The 19,718-nt window shown below is 36.2% G+C and overlaps 1 protein-coding gene across 5 annotated transcripts in view; it reads right to left on the bottom strand.

Annotated features, from left to right (window-relative positions):
• The window catches only part of LOC138710595 (very long chain fatty acid elongase 7-like), a 73,057-nt gene that overhangs the window by 45,857 nt on the left and 7,482 nt on the right, over nucleotides 1–19,718 (bottom strand). For all 5 annotated transcript variants that reach the window (XR_011335276.1, XM_069841594.1, XM_069841595.1 and 2 more), the window contains 2 exons: nucleotides 4,347–4,537; nucleotides 299–379 (listed from right to left, as the gene is read on the bottom strand). Coding sequence is in view for 4 of the 5 variants with exons in the window: in XM_069841594.1 (XP_069697695.1) it covers nucleotides 299–379; nucleotides 4,347–4,537 (272 nt within the window). In the remaining variant the exon portion in view is untranslated. The remainder of the gene's footprint in view (nucleotides 1–298; nucleotides 380–4,346; nucleotides 4,538–19,718) is intronic.

Here is a 19,718-nt window from a genome sequence, read left to right as displayed (position 1 = left end):
CGCTAGTCGACTCTAACATTCTGTAACTTTGTATATTTAACATTTTGTAACTTTGTATCTGTTTTCATTTAGCGACTTAAATTCTGTGACTAAGCTTCGGCTATCATTTCGGCCTGATATAATTATAACCGTTAATAAACGTGAGCTAGCACAGTAATCCTTCTAGTTATTTCATCAACTCAACTCATATTCTAACATCTGTGGTCGTCGCCGGTATTTCAAGGATTACGTACAACCTATGTCTTCGAGAGGAGTCCGTCGATCCTGGAACTGCAGCCTGGGACATGACAATACTTACTTCAAAAGCAAGTGGCTTACTGGAAGTGTCCACTGGTTCGCAGTAGAAGCGCAGTTTCGTTCCCCATCCGAACGTAAAACCCTGTAAAATAATAAGATTAGTTTAATGATTTCTGTGTTTAACAAACAATTATTTCAGAATTGAATACAAAATTCCCAATTTATATTACATTCCACGTTATTTAACGTTATATTTGCTGAGTTAAAATGAGAGTCGATCGAGGCTTACTAATGCAACAGTAGTATCGGCAGGAATTCGCTTTAGAAGTATTTAGTCGGTTCGGAAGTTTGGCCATGAGAAAGAATCCCGTCACCACTCGGTACTGAAACTGTGATCTTCTAGAGACTAGACCTAGACCAGCCTTGTCAGACTTTAGTGTACTCCTACTCTAGGAAGTGGGGAGCACAGTAGAGGCCGGTTTTCACATAGGGTACTGTACGGGGACTGTCGGGTTCCCGTGGATGGGTAAGCAGTAGTCTCCATTTGATTTATATTGACAAGCTGTTTTCGATTTTCACATAGAGGACTGTGCGCGGACTGTACTGTCTGGAATCACTTGGCCAGGCGATTTCGGTCCCGTGATTCCCGGTGGTTACGACACAGTACGTGCACAGCCCTCTATGTGAGAGATGTGTGAGACCGCCCACAGACCGTCTTCAAGTACATAGGCATTGTAAGTATTGTTGAAGAGTGTGATGAAGATGAGATGAATTATGATAGGCCAGATAAAGCAGACGAAGGCAGTTCAACTGATAGTGCAGATGAAATTGAGACCTCTGCCCCGGGCATACAGCTACTTCTGGAATAAGGTACGTGTATATACCGTACCTATCGCTGGCTAAATGTTACAAGGGTGTATGTAGTAATATTTCTGATATAGACATCATCATCATCATCATTCCCGAATTAGGCCTCTGTAGACCTGTTTCGGCCCCATCTAGCAGTCTTCTTAACGGTCTTCCTGGTCGACGATGTCCTCTAGGTTTATATTGCATCATAATTTTTGGGATTCTTGAATTTTCCATTCTTCTTACATGATCTAGCCAATTGAATTTGTATCTGGTGATTTTTTCTTCTACTGACTCTACTTCTAATTGGATATAGACATAGAACATTGTAATATTGAGCCAGCGATATGACAGAAAAAGTAAATTCAATTATGATATTGGTGATTGTATTTGATTATTTTCATAACAGCTGTTGATGTTTTTATTGTCAGACTGTACCAATATTTCTCCAGCTGATTCGCCACGCATCAAGACTGAGAGGATCTCATTCAAGATACACGAGCGTCCTCACCTGAAAACTGCAATATTTTGTCAGACGGGTTATAAAACGCTTCTTTTGTTTACTGTCATTTGACTGTCCTTTGTTTATATTTATGAAATACTCTTCTTTTGTTTACTCTCATTTGATTGTTCATTGTTTATATCCATGGAAACATGTTTATTGATACAGACATCTTATTTAAGGAATTGAATCTGACATTTTAGTGTGTCTGTCTGACGTTGAGCGAAAGGGAAAGAATTCAAATTTTAATGATTTTTGACTATAGAGACAGACAACGATCTCATAGAGAGCCGGAGAATTTATTTAATGATATGCATCCGGATCGCAATCCAATTACACATACAACAGTGACAACGAAAGTAAGGGAATTCACTAAAGGACTTACCAAGATCAGGTCGCCCGAGAAGTGCAACTGATGATAATAATTCATTGGACGTTCTCCTCCGTATGCAAGAAAATCCATAAGTATCTACTACAAATTTGGCGTTAGAATTTAATATAAGCTAAAGTTCCGAGATGAAAATCCTTACAAGTTCCAAGCAACATCCTTATAAAATGCAACTTTCGCAGGAACTTTCAGAGGACGAGGACATAAAGGATGCAGGTTTATGAATTTTATTAACGATGGAGCGCATTAACAACAATCTGGCTTTTCTGAGACAAATTTTATTCTCAGATAAACTACATTCTGCTTGAATGGATTTGTCAACAGACACACATGCCGATACTGGTCAGACGTAAATCCATAATGAATGGAGGAGAACCACACACAGTAACTTAATGTTTGGGCTGGGATCATTGATGGCCATATTATTGATTCTTTTTTCTTTAGAGAAACGCTAAATTCTAATAGATACTTGGATTTGCTCCAAAATTAAGTAGTACCGGCCATCGCAGACTTGTTTCCACATCCAGTCAACCATCGTCTACCCAGAAATTACATCTATTTCCAACAAGATGGAATGTTCGTGAGCATTTATACCAGGTTTTTCCACAAAGATGGATTGGTAGGAGATGTCACATAGAGTGGCCAGCTAGAGCCCCAGATTTGTCGCCTTTGGACTTCTTTTTGTGGGGCCATTTGAAGTCAGTAGTATATCGAGAAAGATCCAATAACTTAGAACATTAGAGCATCGAATAATGGAAGTGATGAAAGATATTCCTAAAACCCGGTTAAATCATTCCTTAAATGGTTTCATGATCGACTGAAACATTACCAAGCAGCTGAGGGATACCAGTTTGAACACAGAATTTAGAAGGTGAGGTAGCTTTGTTTTGTTTTTGTTAAGGAAGGATTATTTTATTATTTTAATATTTGATACACACTTTTGTTTTCTTGACTTACAACACTGAAGTTGTACAGAAGTATCAAGTGTAGGTACTTTTTGAAAAGCTCTTAATGAGCACTATTCAAATATATATATATATATATATATATATATATATTAGGAGTTCCATTTCAGATAAGAGAGTTGGAGTTACTTCCGGTTAAACCGGAAGTAGAAAATACTCGGTAATACCATTATTGAGTTCTTAGTATATGGTTATCCTCACATACCAAGTTTCATGTCACTGAACTATATGCTTCAAAAGTTATTTAGGTGGTGCGGGACTTTTAACTAACCTGTATATTGATTACGACTAGTGAATAGAACAATTCTGTTCAGTTTTAACTATGTAACATGTATAGATTCCGTATAAAATTATATCAGTTTATCGTAATATTTCAGAAGCAACAACTTTGGATAGTCGAAATGCTATCATTTCGTGAAATCCAAAAACACAAGAAGGTCATAATTGAAATTACTGTATTTGTCTTGGTATTTTTAATGACTGGTCTTTCACATAAATTATTTTCTTCTAGAGGAATGAAATATGTTATAAAATAAAACGAAGGGTTTGACTCTAGCTGCATCAGGGACTCTGAAGAGTGAAATAGCAATACCTTTGATATCTAAATCTATCTAAACGGGTAGAAAATTTATCGAAACGAAGAAGAACGAGAAAGCTACGTAATCAGCCGGATTGAAGTATGAGCCTTTGTGGCGTTGGTTGGTAGCTTAAGCATGGGTCTGAACCAGATACCATTGGTTATAATAAGTTCGAATCTCCGTTAGTCTTCATAAACACTACTTACACAAGTTCCAAGTGGCGTCATCGCCTGGAAGTCGATTGAATGTTTAGTAAATAGCACAACCACTCCCCCGGGCAATACTCCTGTCTGCTATTAAACCCGTCTGCATTTATAATTATCTGATTTATAGCTTTCAAAAATATGTATAACTACAATATTAAAACATTTTACAATTGTAAACATAGAATTTAGTTTTATTTGTTTTAATAATGGAAATACTAAAGTAATGCTGTTTACCATTCTTCAGTTAATATTGAAGTTTGGCATTCTGTACTTTTTGTTTACCTGTATTTTTCACAGGGAGCGTTAACATCCTTGACAGTCTGCCTCGTCATCACTTTTCAGGATGGCAGATATGGTAGAAAGACAGCAACAGCGTCAACAACTCATTGCTTTCGTTCGCGTAGGTTATTCTGCATCGAGCGCAGCATGCATGCTGTTAAAATTTGCTTCGTTCCCTGAGAGAACTCCAGTAAGTCAAGAAATATTGGAATGTCGGTAAAGAAGACGGGACTACAATGTGAAAACTTTGTTCACAGATTGTCACTTTTCATTGTAGACCTAACTCTGTTTTACAAATTTGAAGTGATTCTTGATTAAGTTTCGTACCCTCTGTGTACTTACTCTTATAAAAATGTAAGAGCACATGATTACTTGTGCGATGTTATAAACTGCGATGATTCCATCGATATTATAGGCAGGTCTGTCTTTCATAAAGCGTGGGCCAGCAACTTTTACAACAAACAGATACGTTCCCAGAACGGCGAAGAGTGTCCATGGCGAGCCAGTAAGGAACCAATCACGAGTTCTCGGATCTGCAACAGAAATTCAGAGCGAATGAATGAACGAACGAACGGAAGAATAAGTGATAAAAGAAATGAACTGGAAGAATGAAATACAACAAAAAAGGAAAGAAATGGAGAATGAAATAGACGAACAATTAAGAGGAACGAATGAAAGAATGAATAAAATAACAAAGGACTTCATGAAGAATAAATGAATGAACAGTTGTCGGAATGGTGTGGAGGAATTAATGAAAATTAATAAAATAACAAAGGATGTATGAACGAATGAAATTAAATGAGTGAACAAGTGGCGGAAAGCGTGAATTGAAAACGAGTGATTCAACAAACAGTAAAGGAAACAAATAATTGAAAGACGAAGGAACTAATATCCCGATAAGATTATATATATATATATATATATATATATATATATATATATAATATATATAATGTTGTTTTATTTAACGACGCTCGCAACTGCCGAGGTTATATCAGCGTCGACGGTGTGCCGGAATTTTGTCTCGCAGGAGTTCTTTTACATGCCAGTAAATCTACTGACATTAGCCTGTCGCATTTAAGCACACTTAAATGCCATCGATCGGGCTCGGGATCGAACCCGCAAACTCGGGCATAGAAGGCCAGGGCTATACCAACTGCGCCAACCAGGCCGACACACACACACACACTCACACACACACACACATATAGCCACCGGCGTGGCTCAGTCGGTTAAGGCTCTTGCCTACCGATCTGAAGTTGCTTTCGAGAGCGAGTTCGATCCCCGGTTGGGTTTTTTTCGAAGGTTTTCCCTAACCGTAATGTGAATGCAAGGTAATCTATGGCGAATCCTCGGCCTCAACTCGCCAAATATCATCTCGCTATCACCAATCTCATCGACGCTAAATAACCTAGTAGTTTATACAGCGAGTTATTTGAATGTCTAAAGGATCATTTGACCGGTGTGAATACAAATGAAGGGTACACGGGAATAACGATCAAGGTCCATTTTAGAAAGTTTCGAGAAAAACGAATTTTAATGTTTAAGCACTTAATACTTTGTTATGTGTGCATTTAATAGAAATTGACGTAGTGGAATGTCAAGAACGATGATTTCTTATTACTAGCTAGACCACATGATAGTGCTTCCTTTCCACTATAAGAGAGCATTATTAACTCAATTTCGATTTTTTATGGACCTTGATCGTTTTTCCCGTGTACCCTTCAAATATGAGAGACAGTATACCATCAGTGGACAATAGAATCTGATTGAATTGATTATTAAATTTTAATACAGATTATGATTTAATGCGAGTAGAAAGGTTTCACAAACAAATTTTTTGCATATCACACATTTCTAGTCCTGGAAAAGACTCTCGATTTCAGATTGGCAGCTGTTTTGAGATGTGTTTCTGTCAGGGGAAGCAATTTGAGTTAAATTTATGACAGGTTGTAGTGAGGTCAACCTATAATTTTGAGGATATTGGTGCTGCTGAAGGTAACTGTTTGGAGTGGTAAGAAACATTTTTGTTTTTGTATTGTCAATAATTTTCATGATTTGCTTGCGCACGCCAAAACGTAAATATTCCAGAACATTTTTCATAGGATTGAGAAGTGATAAGCTTAATAGGGATAACCGATCATCATCTTCTTCCCTTGACTTTTTTCGTTTTCTTCTTTGTTCCATATTATTTTGTAGCACATTAATTAGATGTTCTACGTCGGGACACACCTTTTCTACTATCTTCCTTCTGCTTGTTTTGTCTTCCATACTTTGCACAGTAGAGCCGGTAGAGAGCCTTTCTTCAACAACATCTTCCATGTTAGTAGAAATACTTTTATTCTTAATGACATTCTGAAGAAAAGATAGCTATTTGTAGAATACATACATGGACATTACGACGAAGTGAAGAGAAGCGAATAGAAGTATTTCAAATGTGGATATTGAGAAGGATAGAGCGTGTGAAATGGACAGACAGAATAAGAAACGAAGCTGTGTTGGAAAGAGTGGTTGAAAAAGGAATGATGCTGAAAATGATCAGGAAGAGGAAAAGGAATTGACTGGGCCACTGGACGAGAAGAAACTGCCTACTGAAGGATGCTCTGGAAGGAATGGTGAACGGGAGAAGAGTTCAGGGCAGAAGAAGATTTCAGATGATAGACGGTATTAAGATATATGAATCACATGAGGAGACAAAGAGGAAGGCAGAAAATAGGAAAGACTGGAGAATACTGGGTTTTCAGTGAAAGACCTGCCCTTTGGCAGAACACTATGAATGACTGAATGAATATAATTTAGAAAGCTAGAGAACAAATGGAGCTATAGCAATTCGGGACAAGTTTGCAGACTACTTTCGTAGCGCAGAAGGTAAATTGGAATGGCAACACATGGAATTTAAAATCTCTAAACCGCAGAGAATTTGTATTCTATCATTTTGCATTAATCAGTGTAGTAATTAAGATGATTATTGAGTAATAAACAGTAAATAGCATTTCTGTTCCATCTATTTCGTGGAACTCCTATACTTTCTAAATTATACAATAATTTAACATCAATCGAACTTCCCGAATTAAATTTTCTCTGCGGCTGTGGTCTCTTTGTTTAGAAAAATGATCACGAGATACTCCCAGCTCTTCTTCTTCTTCTTCTTATTCTACAAATTCCTATTCGAATATTCTTCGGAATTCATATTACACAAAGCAGGACTCGACGAACTTCGTGTATGAACTGTCTACATCAAAATTAGAGTTTCCTTCTTCTGTATTCATTTCTCAACACTTTAGAAAAAGATAGATAGGTAGATAGATAAGTGCATTTATTGATGCATGATAAATTATACAAACTCGTGTACACAAGATCCTTCGCACGAGCCCGTACGGCCATTCGTGCTGTAACTATGCACAGTTTGAATCTTCAAAGAAAACAGAAATAATACTACTAATAATAAAATAGTAAAACAACAGTTATTATTATTATTACTACCGTTATCATTAATTATCACAATTACAACTAATCTAACTTCAAACCAAATTTCACAAAAATAATAAATAAATAAAATAAATGTAAGATATGAAAAGAGAGAGAAAAAAACACAGTGAAAAATATATATATATATATATATATATATATATATAAACAATTCAATTCCTTATTGAGACTGCACGAAATAATCCAACTAATCAATATAATGGTAATACATAAAAAAAACACATACACACACGATAAAAAAGACACAATAAATACAAAAATAACATATAAATTAAAACTTATGATTTTGCAAGACGCAAAATACCTACGTGGGAGTGGCGTGTATATAAGTGAGGACTTCAGTGAGCGGGTTAGGCGAGAGAATTTCTCAAACGCCATATGTTCGAGGCCCGGCGTCAGGGATGTCATGCTGTCATCCAGTACGACAAGCCCGTAGTTAACGGCAGACTGTGGTCAAGAGTCGAACTGGAGGCAGTGGACAGCTTGAAGGAAGATGGGGGAAGTCAGGAGAGAGGAATATATAGGATACAGTGGTGGCTTCAGAAGAGAGAAATCCGGGGTCGGAGAACAAAGGGAAGAAAAGCAGCCCAACTGTTAGTGCCGGAAACGCCTCAAAAGCGAACACCGCAGACCGGAAGCAGCCCAGTGACAGTCCGACAAAGGCGACCACCTTGGAGCGCGCCAGAGGGGAGAAGAAGTCGCAGGCGGGCCTACAGACGAGGGTGGACAAGCTGCCTAGCACCAACCCGAGGGACGGGGCTTCGATGGCAACTGCGTCGGAGCGTTGGAGAGGGGAGCGTGGACAGCAGCCAGCCGAGGAGAGGGCGGATGTCACACCCCAACTTGAGGAGCTCCACGGCGCCGCAAGTAGGTCAGGGGAAGAAGTAGAGGTATCTCACCCCCTCAGCATTTAGTAAAAGAGCAATACACTTCTGGACGCACAGAAAGTCGCGTCTCGTATGGAGAGCTCCGTTTGAGTCAATGTAAGCATCTGGTGCCGCTGCCAGTTTGGCCGCTTGAAAAATCGCCTTGCTTGCCACCTGGAATTCTGGGCGCGCCAGCAGACACCCGAGCAGCACCACGTCTGAAAGGTTACATTTGAAATAATGCAAACACCTGCTGGGGCCACCATGGTGGAGCGGCCGTGGTAGCTTCGTGTGAAGGAGCGCTTAAATCGAATTTGTGCAAGAATGTCAAAATATTACAACTATATCTGCAGATGTAATTGCACAGATCTGAATTATTTTTTAAAAGGCGTAAGTTGTCATTTTTGACAACCTATCGTTTTTGTTTGGAAGGTCGCCAATGTCATTGTTCGTTGGCTTATTAGAGGCAGTTAAAATCACAATTTGTTTTAAATGGGAGGTAGTTATTGACATGCGACTTTTTAAAACTATTGAATTTGGAATGGTGGTTGAGTGAGAATAGCTGAAAACAGAAGAAATATTGCAAAAAGACTGTTGTTTCTGAAGAAACAAGGAACAAAATAATGAGAGAATCAATTTTACCATCTTTAGCCTATTCCACTTTGAGTATACATACCTATATCAGAGTTGAATACATCAAAGGATCCAGTAATATCAATGGTTTAGTAAGCAACACAAAACAGAAAAAAATGAAAACTTGAAAAAAATGAAACAGTACATCACAAGTGTGATTATGACGTTTTATGAAGAACTTTTCAGCTGGCTTACAGATAGCAATGCAACGTACGACGACTGAAGAATAGGCCCAGTACATTCCAAGCGAAAAGACTGATTTGTCTGTCATTCATGATATTTTTCTATTTCCGTTTTATTTATCATTATCATTTTTATACATTTTGTTTGTTGATTGTGTATGATTTCCGGTAAGGCCATTCAAGAACATTACTAAATTATCTATATCTTATTTGATTTTACTTGTTTTACATTTTTTTAAGGGCGGCTTTTTCATATTTTAACTCTTAATAAAACCTTAATTATCTGCATAACGCGTATAATTATTTTGAAAACCAACAAACGTAACCTAGACTATTAGACCACATCACCGGAATTACATATTTCCAGATAATTTTCGTCTAAAATAGTTTTTTTTTTCAATTTCCCGCAAATGTACTCTGACTTACGCCCTTTTATAAAGAGCCGATTCGTTTATTCAAGACTCACATATTGTTGATTCATGAATAAAATTGATTTAGAGAGATGCTATCTTCCTGTGCAGGGCATTGCTGTTTGATTTTGTTATATGATGATTAAAGATCGTTTTCTTAGTCCCACAACATTGAAACGAGTATAAGTGTGTACCGGGTATATACGGGACTTGTCCAGCACAGTCTCTTCTCACAATCACAAGTAACGGGCAGTACAGGTCACTCTACAACAGTTGCTTATTCCTAAACAAGTACAGTATACTTCAGTTAAGCAATGTGTATGATATTCTGCATTATCAGTTGAAATAAGGATTCATAAAGCAAGCACGAAAGTACAGAATTGGGTAGAGGAATTCGGAAGGCACACGATACGTATGTCTGTTTAAGTGGCGACATAATTGTGTGTAATTTATGTAGGACTGACATAATCTTTTCTAAAAGAAGGTATTTACAGCAGCACTGTAATGAAAAAAAAAAAAACATATAAACCATTTGAAAAATTGATATAAAGAAGTGACTCTGACGATCTACCTTCAACTAGTAATTCAGTGCCAGCGGACGAATTTAGCGGAGATCTGTGTGAAATGGTGGTGCATGCCAAGATTCTTTTCAATAGTGTTGTGGACAAGAACTTGAAAAAAATTGTTGGAAAGTACAGTATCTGTGCTGCAGTTGTACCGGTGTTTTAAGTTAAAATTTAACAAGAAAGATTACGTAATATGATATATCATATAAAGACCAGTTTAGATAGCAGTTATGGATACACTTATTTAAAAGCAAGCAGGGAGACAAGATCAATCATGAGCAAAACTTATTTTGGGTGTGTGCGAAAGTACTGCCATCCTCTGAGGAGTTTAGGGCTGAGAGGAATGCGGTTCCGACTAGTCTAGCGCGGTACTGGAGTGGGAGGGAACAGTGACATCGCCAGTCTGGAAGGAAGTACAATCATACTGAAAACATTCGCCCAATTTACGAGAGCAGTATGCCTATTAGTTTTCTAACGTATTTTTGGAGAGATAGAGATACAACCATTCGTACTTACGTGTTCAGAGAAGGAAAGTATTGTAGAACATTTTATTTATTTATTTAGTCTATTATTTATTTATTCTGGTGAAGTTAAGGCCATCACACCATCAGAAATACAAATACAATAAAATAAATAAACATAAAAATCATAATAAAACTACAATAATATAAATGAAAAGAATCATACTATAAAATTTAGTGATTAGTAGAATTGAATTAAATTTGTAAAGTAATCAATTTAAAAAAATAATAATATTATTAAACTGCCCCCCATTGAGGGTAGCCCTTACGGACTCAGTATATCCTCAAAAAAAATATTATACATATGTAAACATAGATATTAAGTTTTAAAAAAGGGAAACAAAGAAAAGGGTGTGAAAAATTACAATTGCTATTAATGTGGCACCATGTGATTAATTAGGATTTGGCAGGACTTTTTAACACAATTATCACAATGTCATCCCTCAGAGATATTGGCAGAGCAAACTGCCGTCGAAATTCTTCGAAAAAAGCTGATATAGTCCCTCCAGCACCTATGAGCAATTAATATTTGAGGAGAAAAATCCGCCGGGGATCGAACCCGGGTCCTTGGTTCTGCGTACCAAGCGCTCTGACCACTGAGCTACGCCGAATTCAATCCACAGCACCGGACCGAACCTTCCTCCTTGAATGTTTCCCTTTTGACCTGACTCCAAGTTAGGCATATATGTTGACGTATATGTCCAATGTCAACTGCCATTATATTAGGAGCGCACTCAGTTGAGTGACTTGTTTGGCCGTGATTCCGCAGTTAAGTGGACAGGAGTCTGTACAGAAATATGCACTGCTAGCTATGAGAATATTAAAGATATTTTTTTTTATTAATTTGTCCTACACAATAATATCTGTAATATTGACAATTAATATTTGAGGAGAAAAATTCGCTCCGGCGCCGGGGTCAGCTCAGTAGTCAGAGCGCTTGGTACGTAGAACCAAGGACCCGGGTTCGATCCCCGGCGCCGGAGCGAATTTTCCTCCTCAAATATTAATTGTCAATATTACAGATATTATTCTGTAGGACAAATTAATAAAAAAAATATCTTTAATATAATACCTATGAGCAAGCCGAATACCTCAACGTGAATTAAGGGATATTTCAGCTTGAAATAGTTAACTGTAGACTCATAGATCGACTTCTTCTCAAGGTGGACCTCGGCTGACTGATGACATTCTACTTCAAAATGTATCGTGGAGTCCACAGTGATGCCCTGTTTAGTGTCAGCATTGTACGCTAAAATATCTACTCTTCTCGTTGACCCATTTTCCACAGCATGTTTCCTTAAAAATGACTTGTAACGGTGAAATATTTAGTATGAGTAATTCATATAATATTAACATAGCGTCTACACCTGTGGAGTAACGGTCAGCGCGTCTGGCTGCGAAACCAGGTGGCCCGGGTTCGAATCCCGGTCGGGGCAAGTTACCTGGTTGAGGTTTTTCCGGGGTTTTCCCTCAACCCAATACGAGCAAATGCTGGATAACTTTCGGTGCTGGACCCCGGACTCATTTCACCGGCATTATCACCTTCATATCATTCAGACGCTAAATAACCTAGATGTTGATACAGCGTCGTAAAATAACCCAATAAAATAAAATAAAAAATTAACATAGCTAACATTAGGGAGATGTTTGAGCAAAAATTACAACAATATTATTTAATATATTTATAACAAAATCACATAAGCCTAGGTAAACAATATGTATATAAAATATTCACACACTACTACAAACTGAAGACTGCATATTTTGGACGATTAATACTTCCCACTCCGCTCCGCTCGGCTTAGCTGTAGCAACAAAAGAATCTACCTGCAATCCCCCCGCACCGATGGCAGGAATATCTCAGGTCCCAGCACTAAACACGTCGGAGGAAGACAGTATACTTGCCTCGAAAACATGACGGCCTCTCTTCTTGGAATTGGTAATCCCTCATAAACCCCCATCCTCTACTCAACCCCTAGCCGCGAGGCAGAAATACAATAGATCCCAGCATTGCCAAATTTAAGTCATTGCCTCTACCTGTTGGGTTTCACCCGTTCTGTCTTTTTATACATTTGCCGACGTGTTGTTTTGTACTGTTGTACACTTCAATATGTCTAATTTATTCCGGCCATGATTAATGAGTGTTGGAGCAGCCAGGCCTTCTGATTCACCTGAAGATCACGACAAGAACAAATAACACCGTCGAAGAAAACAGAATATCTTATTTGCAGAGGAGCGTAGCTAAGAAAACAAAGTGTTAAAATTGTGTCTATCGTTAGAAATTCTATTCATAGAGTAATCGAAAGTTGAGACAGATTGATAAGTACAAATCTTAATAACTTAACATCGGACGCAACCGGCGGAGTTGGTAAAAAATATATATGGGGCATAGAAATTAAAAATTACGGTACACCATCTAAAGAAAAAATAAACTAAAACAGAATTCGGTAAGATTTTATGCGTGATTTACTTCGTCGAACAGTATGTGAACTGTACGCGAAAGAGATATCGCCAACAGCAAATAAACTTGCGGAAATATTCTGGACTAATTTGTACATTATGTTTAAGAATGCAGAAAAAAATTAATTCGATTCTATCCAGCACTTTCGGAATTATCAGAAAAAGGGTTTTTAACGAATAGGCCTATAGTTTGCGAAGAAGAAAAAAATCTCATGCCGTTTTCCACTTAACAGCTATTACTGCCAATGCCGCACTTTACATTAAAAGGCATAACTTCAGAACTAATACAGAGCCACTGGCGCAGCTCAGTTGGCTGAGTTGACTGCCGGTCCGAAGTTGCACTCGGGCGTGGGTTCAGTTCTCGCTTTGGCTGATTTATCTGATTGGAGTTTTTCCGAGGTTTTTCTCAACAGTAAGACGAATGTTAGGTAATCTATAGCGAATCCTCGGCCTCATCTCGCCAAATACCATTTTGCTATCACCAATCCCATCGACACTAAATAACCTAGTAATTGATACAGTGTCGTTAAATAACTAAAAAAACTAATACAGGTTGTTTTACCTGAATAAACTTCAATAGTTGGTGTAGAAATTTAAATTTTATATTAGGCCTATATTTTACGTAACAGAATTTTAAGGTATAAGAAGTGTACATGCCCCCTTAATTAATTCAATCATATTTCGTATCTTATAACGCTCCTTAGGCCTACAGAAAATATACATCGAATCAGCAACTAAACTGGCAGAGAAACAAATATATTCTTTTGTGCTTTAATATGATTTTCGTGTTATGAAAAAAATGATGTAAATTGAATACATTTATCCACGACTGGTATCTAAACTGGTGTTTATTTCACCGTCCTTAGCAACTTAAATAATGACATTATTCACAGCAGTGCTTAAAAGTTTTCTAACAGCAGTGAATTAAATGTTTTTAAATCGCTCTCTACATGACAACCAACATATTAGCAATAATAAAATGAATATATATATGAACTTCTTCGCCAACAACACATTACAAAGAAAAGACCAATTTAAAATTAAATTTACATACCAGTAATGAATAAAATTTTGTATAGCACACTAGAGTAAACAGCTTTTATGCGCTCGTGGAAATTATCACCCAAGCGAAGCGGATAAAATCTAATTTTACTCTCTTGTACTATAAATTGCTATTCAATGATCACAGTTTTCGAAAAATTTACCAGCGCAACATCCTTAATGAAGTATAAAATTCTGGAATTTAACACTTATTATATAAGTTTGCATTTCTTTGTAATGATATAATCTATTATACATAACTTTCTCAAACACTTTTGAAAATGTTGTTAATAATGATATGGGTCTGTAATTAGCAATAGTACATTTATCTCCCTTTTTGTATATTGGTTTTACTATTGAATTTTCCAGAAAGACTCAAATATTCAATAGTAAAACCAATATACAAAAAGGGAGATAAATGTACTATTGCTAATTACAGACCCATATCATTATTAACAACATTTTCAAAAGTGTTTGAGAAAGTTATGTATAATAGATTATATCATTACCTGGAGTCCAACAATATATTAGTTTTAGAACAGTTTGGATTTAGAAAACAAAAATCGACAGAGAATGCTGCTTTTAGTTTGGTGGATGAAATACTAAATTCATTAAATTCGAAACTACATGTAGGTGGGATTTTTTGTGACTTGGCTAAAGCATTTGATTGTGTAGACCATAGTATATTAGTAAAAAAATTGAAGTTTTATGGTATTAAAGATGAGATGTTGGGTTGGTTTACATCGTACTTATCAAATAGAAAACAAAAAGTAGAAATAAATGTACCAAATAGTCATAAAGTTACTTATTCAGAATTTAAAAATATTAAACATGGTGTTCCGCAGGGGTCAATTTTAGGTCCATTGTTGTTTCTAGTTTATATTAATGATTTAGCCTTGACCATAAACAATTTATCTAAAGTAATTTTATTTGCAGATGATACAAGTGTAATTATTTCAAGCAAACAATACGATCATTTTATAAACACTTCTAATACAGTGCTCAATCTAATGAATGAATGGTTCCATGCAAATAAACTAGCACTTAATGTTGATAAAACCAGTGCAGTCAAATTTAGTACACACAATAGTGCCCAGGTTTCCTACAGTATTCGATTAAATGGAACTCATCTCAAAGAATCTATAAGCACAAAGTTTCTTGGTTTAGAATTGGATAATCACTTGAACTGGAAAACGCATATAGAATGTATTACTCGTAAATTGAGCTCTGCCTGTTATGCATTAAGATCCTTATCTACTATTGGTGATATAAACTTACTTAAAATGTCATACTTTGCATATTTTCACTCTGTAATGAAATATGGATTAATATTCTGGGGTAACTCGTCTGAAGCTAAACACGTTTTTGTTTTACAAAAGAAAGCTATAAGAATAATGACCGGTGTGCATAAAAGGACCTCATGTAAAAATATCTTCCGAAACTTAGAAATCTTGACTTTACCTTGTGAATACATTCTTTCCCTAATGATGCTGTATATTAAGAACCAAAATAAATTCAGTACTAATCAAGACATTCATCATTTTAATACAAGACATAAATCAGATCTTCATCTACCCTCTGTTAGTCTAAGCTGTTTTAAAAAAGGAGTTCGCTATTCATGTATAACAGTCTTCAATGCACTGCCTAATAATCTTAAAGATTTGAAGAACAACGAGAAAAGGTTCAGAAAAGAATTAACCAAATTTCTACATACTCATACCTTCTACACAATTGATGAATTGTTTATGCTTGTGAATTGAATTATTCTACTTAAATGACATGTACAATTTTATATAGCTCAACTAAAATATGTTTTTATATTGACTTAATCTGTTTACTATGTATTGTATTTTTTTGTTTAGCATAACTGATGAATTGTGTGTACTGTATACGTCAACTGATGAATTGTTTAAGCTTATAAATTAAATTAATCTACTTCATATGAATTGTATAGCTTAACGAAAATAAGTTTGTAAATTGAACTAATTTGATTGTATATGTTTGTATAGTTTGGCTGATGAATTGTATATGTTCTTAAAATGATTACTAGTCTGTGTAGCTCTACTGATGAATTGTATAGACCTACTGTAAATTGAATGGTAATATGTATAGCTCAGCTGATGAATTGTTTATGATTATAAATTGAATTAATCTACTTGATATTAATTGCACAAATTTGTATAGCTTAATGAAAGTATGCTACTTTGTATTGTATATATTTGTATAGTTTTGGCCGATGAATTGTATATGCTTTAAATTGAATAGTAATCTATATAGCTCTACTGATAAATTGTTTGTGTTTGTAATTTGAAGTAGTTTGCATGATATGTATTATCAATTTCTGTATATCACAACTGGTTGAATTGTTTATATCTTAAATTTAATTAAATTGTTTTGTATTATAATATAGCTCAACTTATGAATGATCGTTTGCGTTTGTAAATTTAATAATCTGATTGGCTATGTATTGTATACTTTTAGTAGAGCCATCGATGTAGCTCAGTCGGCAGACTCGCTGGGCTGCTGTTCCGGAGCTGCGTTCGGGCTTGGGTTGGATCCCCCTTTGGACTTTGGTTTCTTCCGAGGTTCTCCACAGCCGTGGGACTGAAGCCGGATGGTCTGTGGCGAGTCCTTGGCATCAACACCTTTGATTTGATTACCCCCTTTGATTTGATTACCTGGTTGGGTTTTTCCGAGGTTTCCCCCACCGAAAAGGCAAATGCCGGGTAATATTTTGGCGAATCCTCGGACCTCATTTCATCTCACTACATCTCGCCAAAATGTAAAAAAAAAAAATTGTACAACATTGTAAAAATTGTAGAAAATTACTAAATTGTAAAACTATAAAAATTTGTAAAAATTGTAATTGTAATAATGTAAAATGTTGACATGTTCCACATCTTAAAGCTTCATTGCTCATGTAAGATCTATGGAATAAAATAAATGAATGAATGAATGAATGAATTAGGCAAAACATGTTAGTGAAAATATAAATATAAAATGTTTTTAAAATAAGTTTGTTCATTTTTATACCAATTTTGTTTTAGTAATTATAAATTAAGGTATATTTACAAAGATAATATAGTCTCACTGAAAATCGCGATTTCACAGAACACAGTTTGAAAAACGTTCGCAAATCACAATGACTTCAAGAATTGGCAACTCGGCTAAGGGTTTATCCCTTGCGCGTGCCTGCAGTTAACTGGTGAAGGGTATGAGGGAAGCTCGTCATGTTTTCGTGCGAAGTATGCATGTAATTACATGTATTTCTTCAACCAGTACTTACAAAACATGAAGTCAGATATCTTGCTTATAGGGGCAAGAAAATTGTATCTTTTCTATGTAATGAACAAATGGAAAAGGAAAAGGTTTGAAGTGTTGTGTCCTTGCAATCCCGCTCAACCTGTTCTCTTCTCGAGGTTACACTTTTTATGTAGTGGCCGCTCATAAACATTTAATGCCTAGTGCCAGAGATAAGGATAATTATAAACAGTAACAATAATGACATTATTATTATTATTATTATTATTATTATTATTATTATCATTATCGTTATTAAACTTACCAAAATTTAGCTATACAACTATACACAAAGTCTAGACAAATTAGAGGAAAAACACACACTTGTCGGTTAATAGACAGGCATTTCATCAGTAATGTAAGGTAATTTATTTATTTACTTGGTTATTTAACGACGCTGTATCAGCCTACGAGGTTATTTAGCGTCGATGGAATTGGTGATAGGCCTATGATATTTGGCGAGATGAGGGCGAGAATTCGCCATAGATTACCTGACATTTGCCTTACGATTGGCGAAAACCTCGGAAAAAACCAACCAGATAATCAGCCCAAGTGGAAATCGAATCTGCGCCCGAGCACACCTCCGGATCGGCAGGCAAACTCCTTAGTCGACAGAGCTACGCCGGTGGCTCGTAACGTAATAGTAGGAGAAGTTGGAACATCTGTCGTATGGTAAACAATGATAGAAACATAGTCTATAATCATTAGTTCTTTTTTACTTCTACATGGTACACTTTGAACATGCAGTCAAGCAACTCGTTTTGAATGATTTTAGAAGTACCCTTAAATGCTGTTGACTTGGTTAAGTGCTCTTTTAACATTTTAAGTCTTTATCTAACTGAGAACTGAAGTGAACGAAACACGCCCCTGTATTCTAAGTCGTCGGATTTATCGTACCTTGTTATACAAAATCTACTGCTGCTTAAAATTGTATGCAATTTATTATTAAATTTAGGACATATGTTTTCTTCAGCTTACTCGTGTTTTGCAATCGCGAGTCTGTAATGTAAGTTTAACTGGATTTGAATAATGTCTTTAACCAGCACAGACAAACTAAAGACGTTATTCATACGAACCTTTGATTTTTTGTGTTTTATTTTATTCTTTAGCCCTAAGTGTAGTAAATCTGTAAGACCCCTTTTGACTAGTTATGTTCATCTCGGAATAGAACGCACAAGAAGCAGAAGAACACTTCTCCATATCTCATCCACACAACCAGTTGTTTTTTGTTTTGTTTTGTTTTTTTGTTTTTTTTTTTTTTGCTATAAACATCCAAGTTGAATTAGCCAGATCTGCTAACTTTAGCACTTTGCTGTTTTTTGGTGAATATTAAAAGCCGTGTAAGTCAATTATTTAACAGGAATTTAGTTTTCACATTATGTTAATATTGAAAGCGGAGGATTGTGTTAAAGTGATAACTGAATTAATTTCTTCACAACATTACATAACACGATGGCACTTCACAGGTTTACAGTTTCGCACTACAGTTAGAAACAAACTGAAATAAAAGCATTCTTAAAATATTTCAGCATCTGTCAAATAGACCTTTTCAGCGGTGACGTAGTTTTAAGTCCCGCATTTCTAAGTCGGTTGCGAACAGTCTGCACCGAACCAGAAAATAGAGACAAAGTCCTCAGTCTGACAGCAGATTGAAGGAGGTTCACCTCAACTGCTGCCAAGAGGGCCTCATCTTTCTCCCTGTTAAGAGATGCATGGGCGGCCTGTAGAATGTCTCTTTGCTACCTGAGCACTATCCTGATAAAGCTTGGCCCATTGCCTAGCCATGGATAAATATATAATAGGATGCGAAACTGCGGTCAGCACCATCTGGCGGCGGGGGGCTGAAATTAGATGATCAGCACCCAACGTCGTAGGTGGTGAACATTAAAACTAGTGTTGGGTACATTACCCAGAGTTCTCTATTTATCCGTTCGAGATATTGCTCGAAGAGACAAGATGGCAGACAGAAACTTGCTAATAAGTGAACATAAAGTGATACTACGTGTGTATAAGCAGTGTATGTTAAACAGTGATGTTTATGGACGTTGTAAAAATAGTGTTGTTGAATGTATTGTAAAGTAATAGTAATATAATAAATTGAACTATTTAAGTAGTTCTTGCAGACTTTTCCATTGCGCTGTACAATAAATATCTAAAGAATACAATACCTTTTGCTTTATTTTTTTGTCTCTGTCTGGTTATATTTTAATTGGGTAGTGTAAAATAGATCGTCTCTTTTATCTTGG

Source organism: Periplaneta americana, chromosome 12 (genome assembly GCF_040183065.1).
Source record: "Periplaneta americana isolate PAMFEO1 chromosome 12, P.americana_PAMFEO1_priV1, whole genome shotgun sequence".
In the NCBI taxonomy this organism is placed as follows: Eukaryota; Metazoa; Arthropoda; class Insecta; order Blattodea; family Blattidae; genus Periplaneta; species Periplaneta americana.
This window is presented reverse-complemented; position numbering and strand designations above follow the sequence as displayed.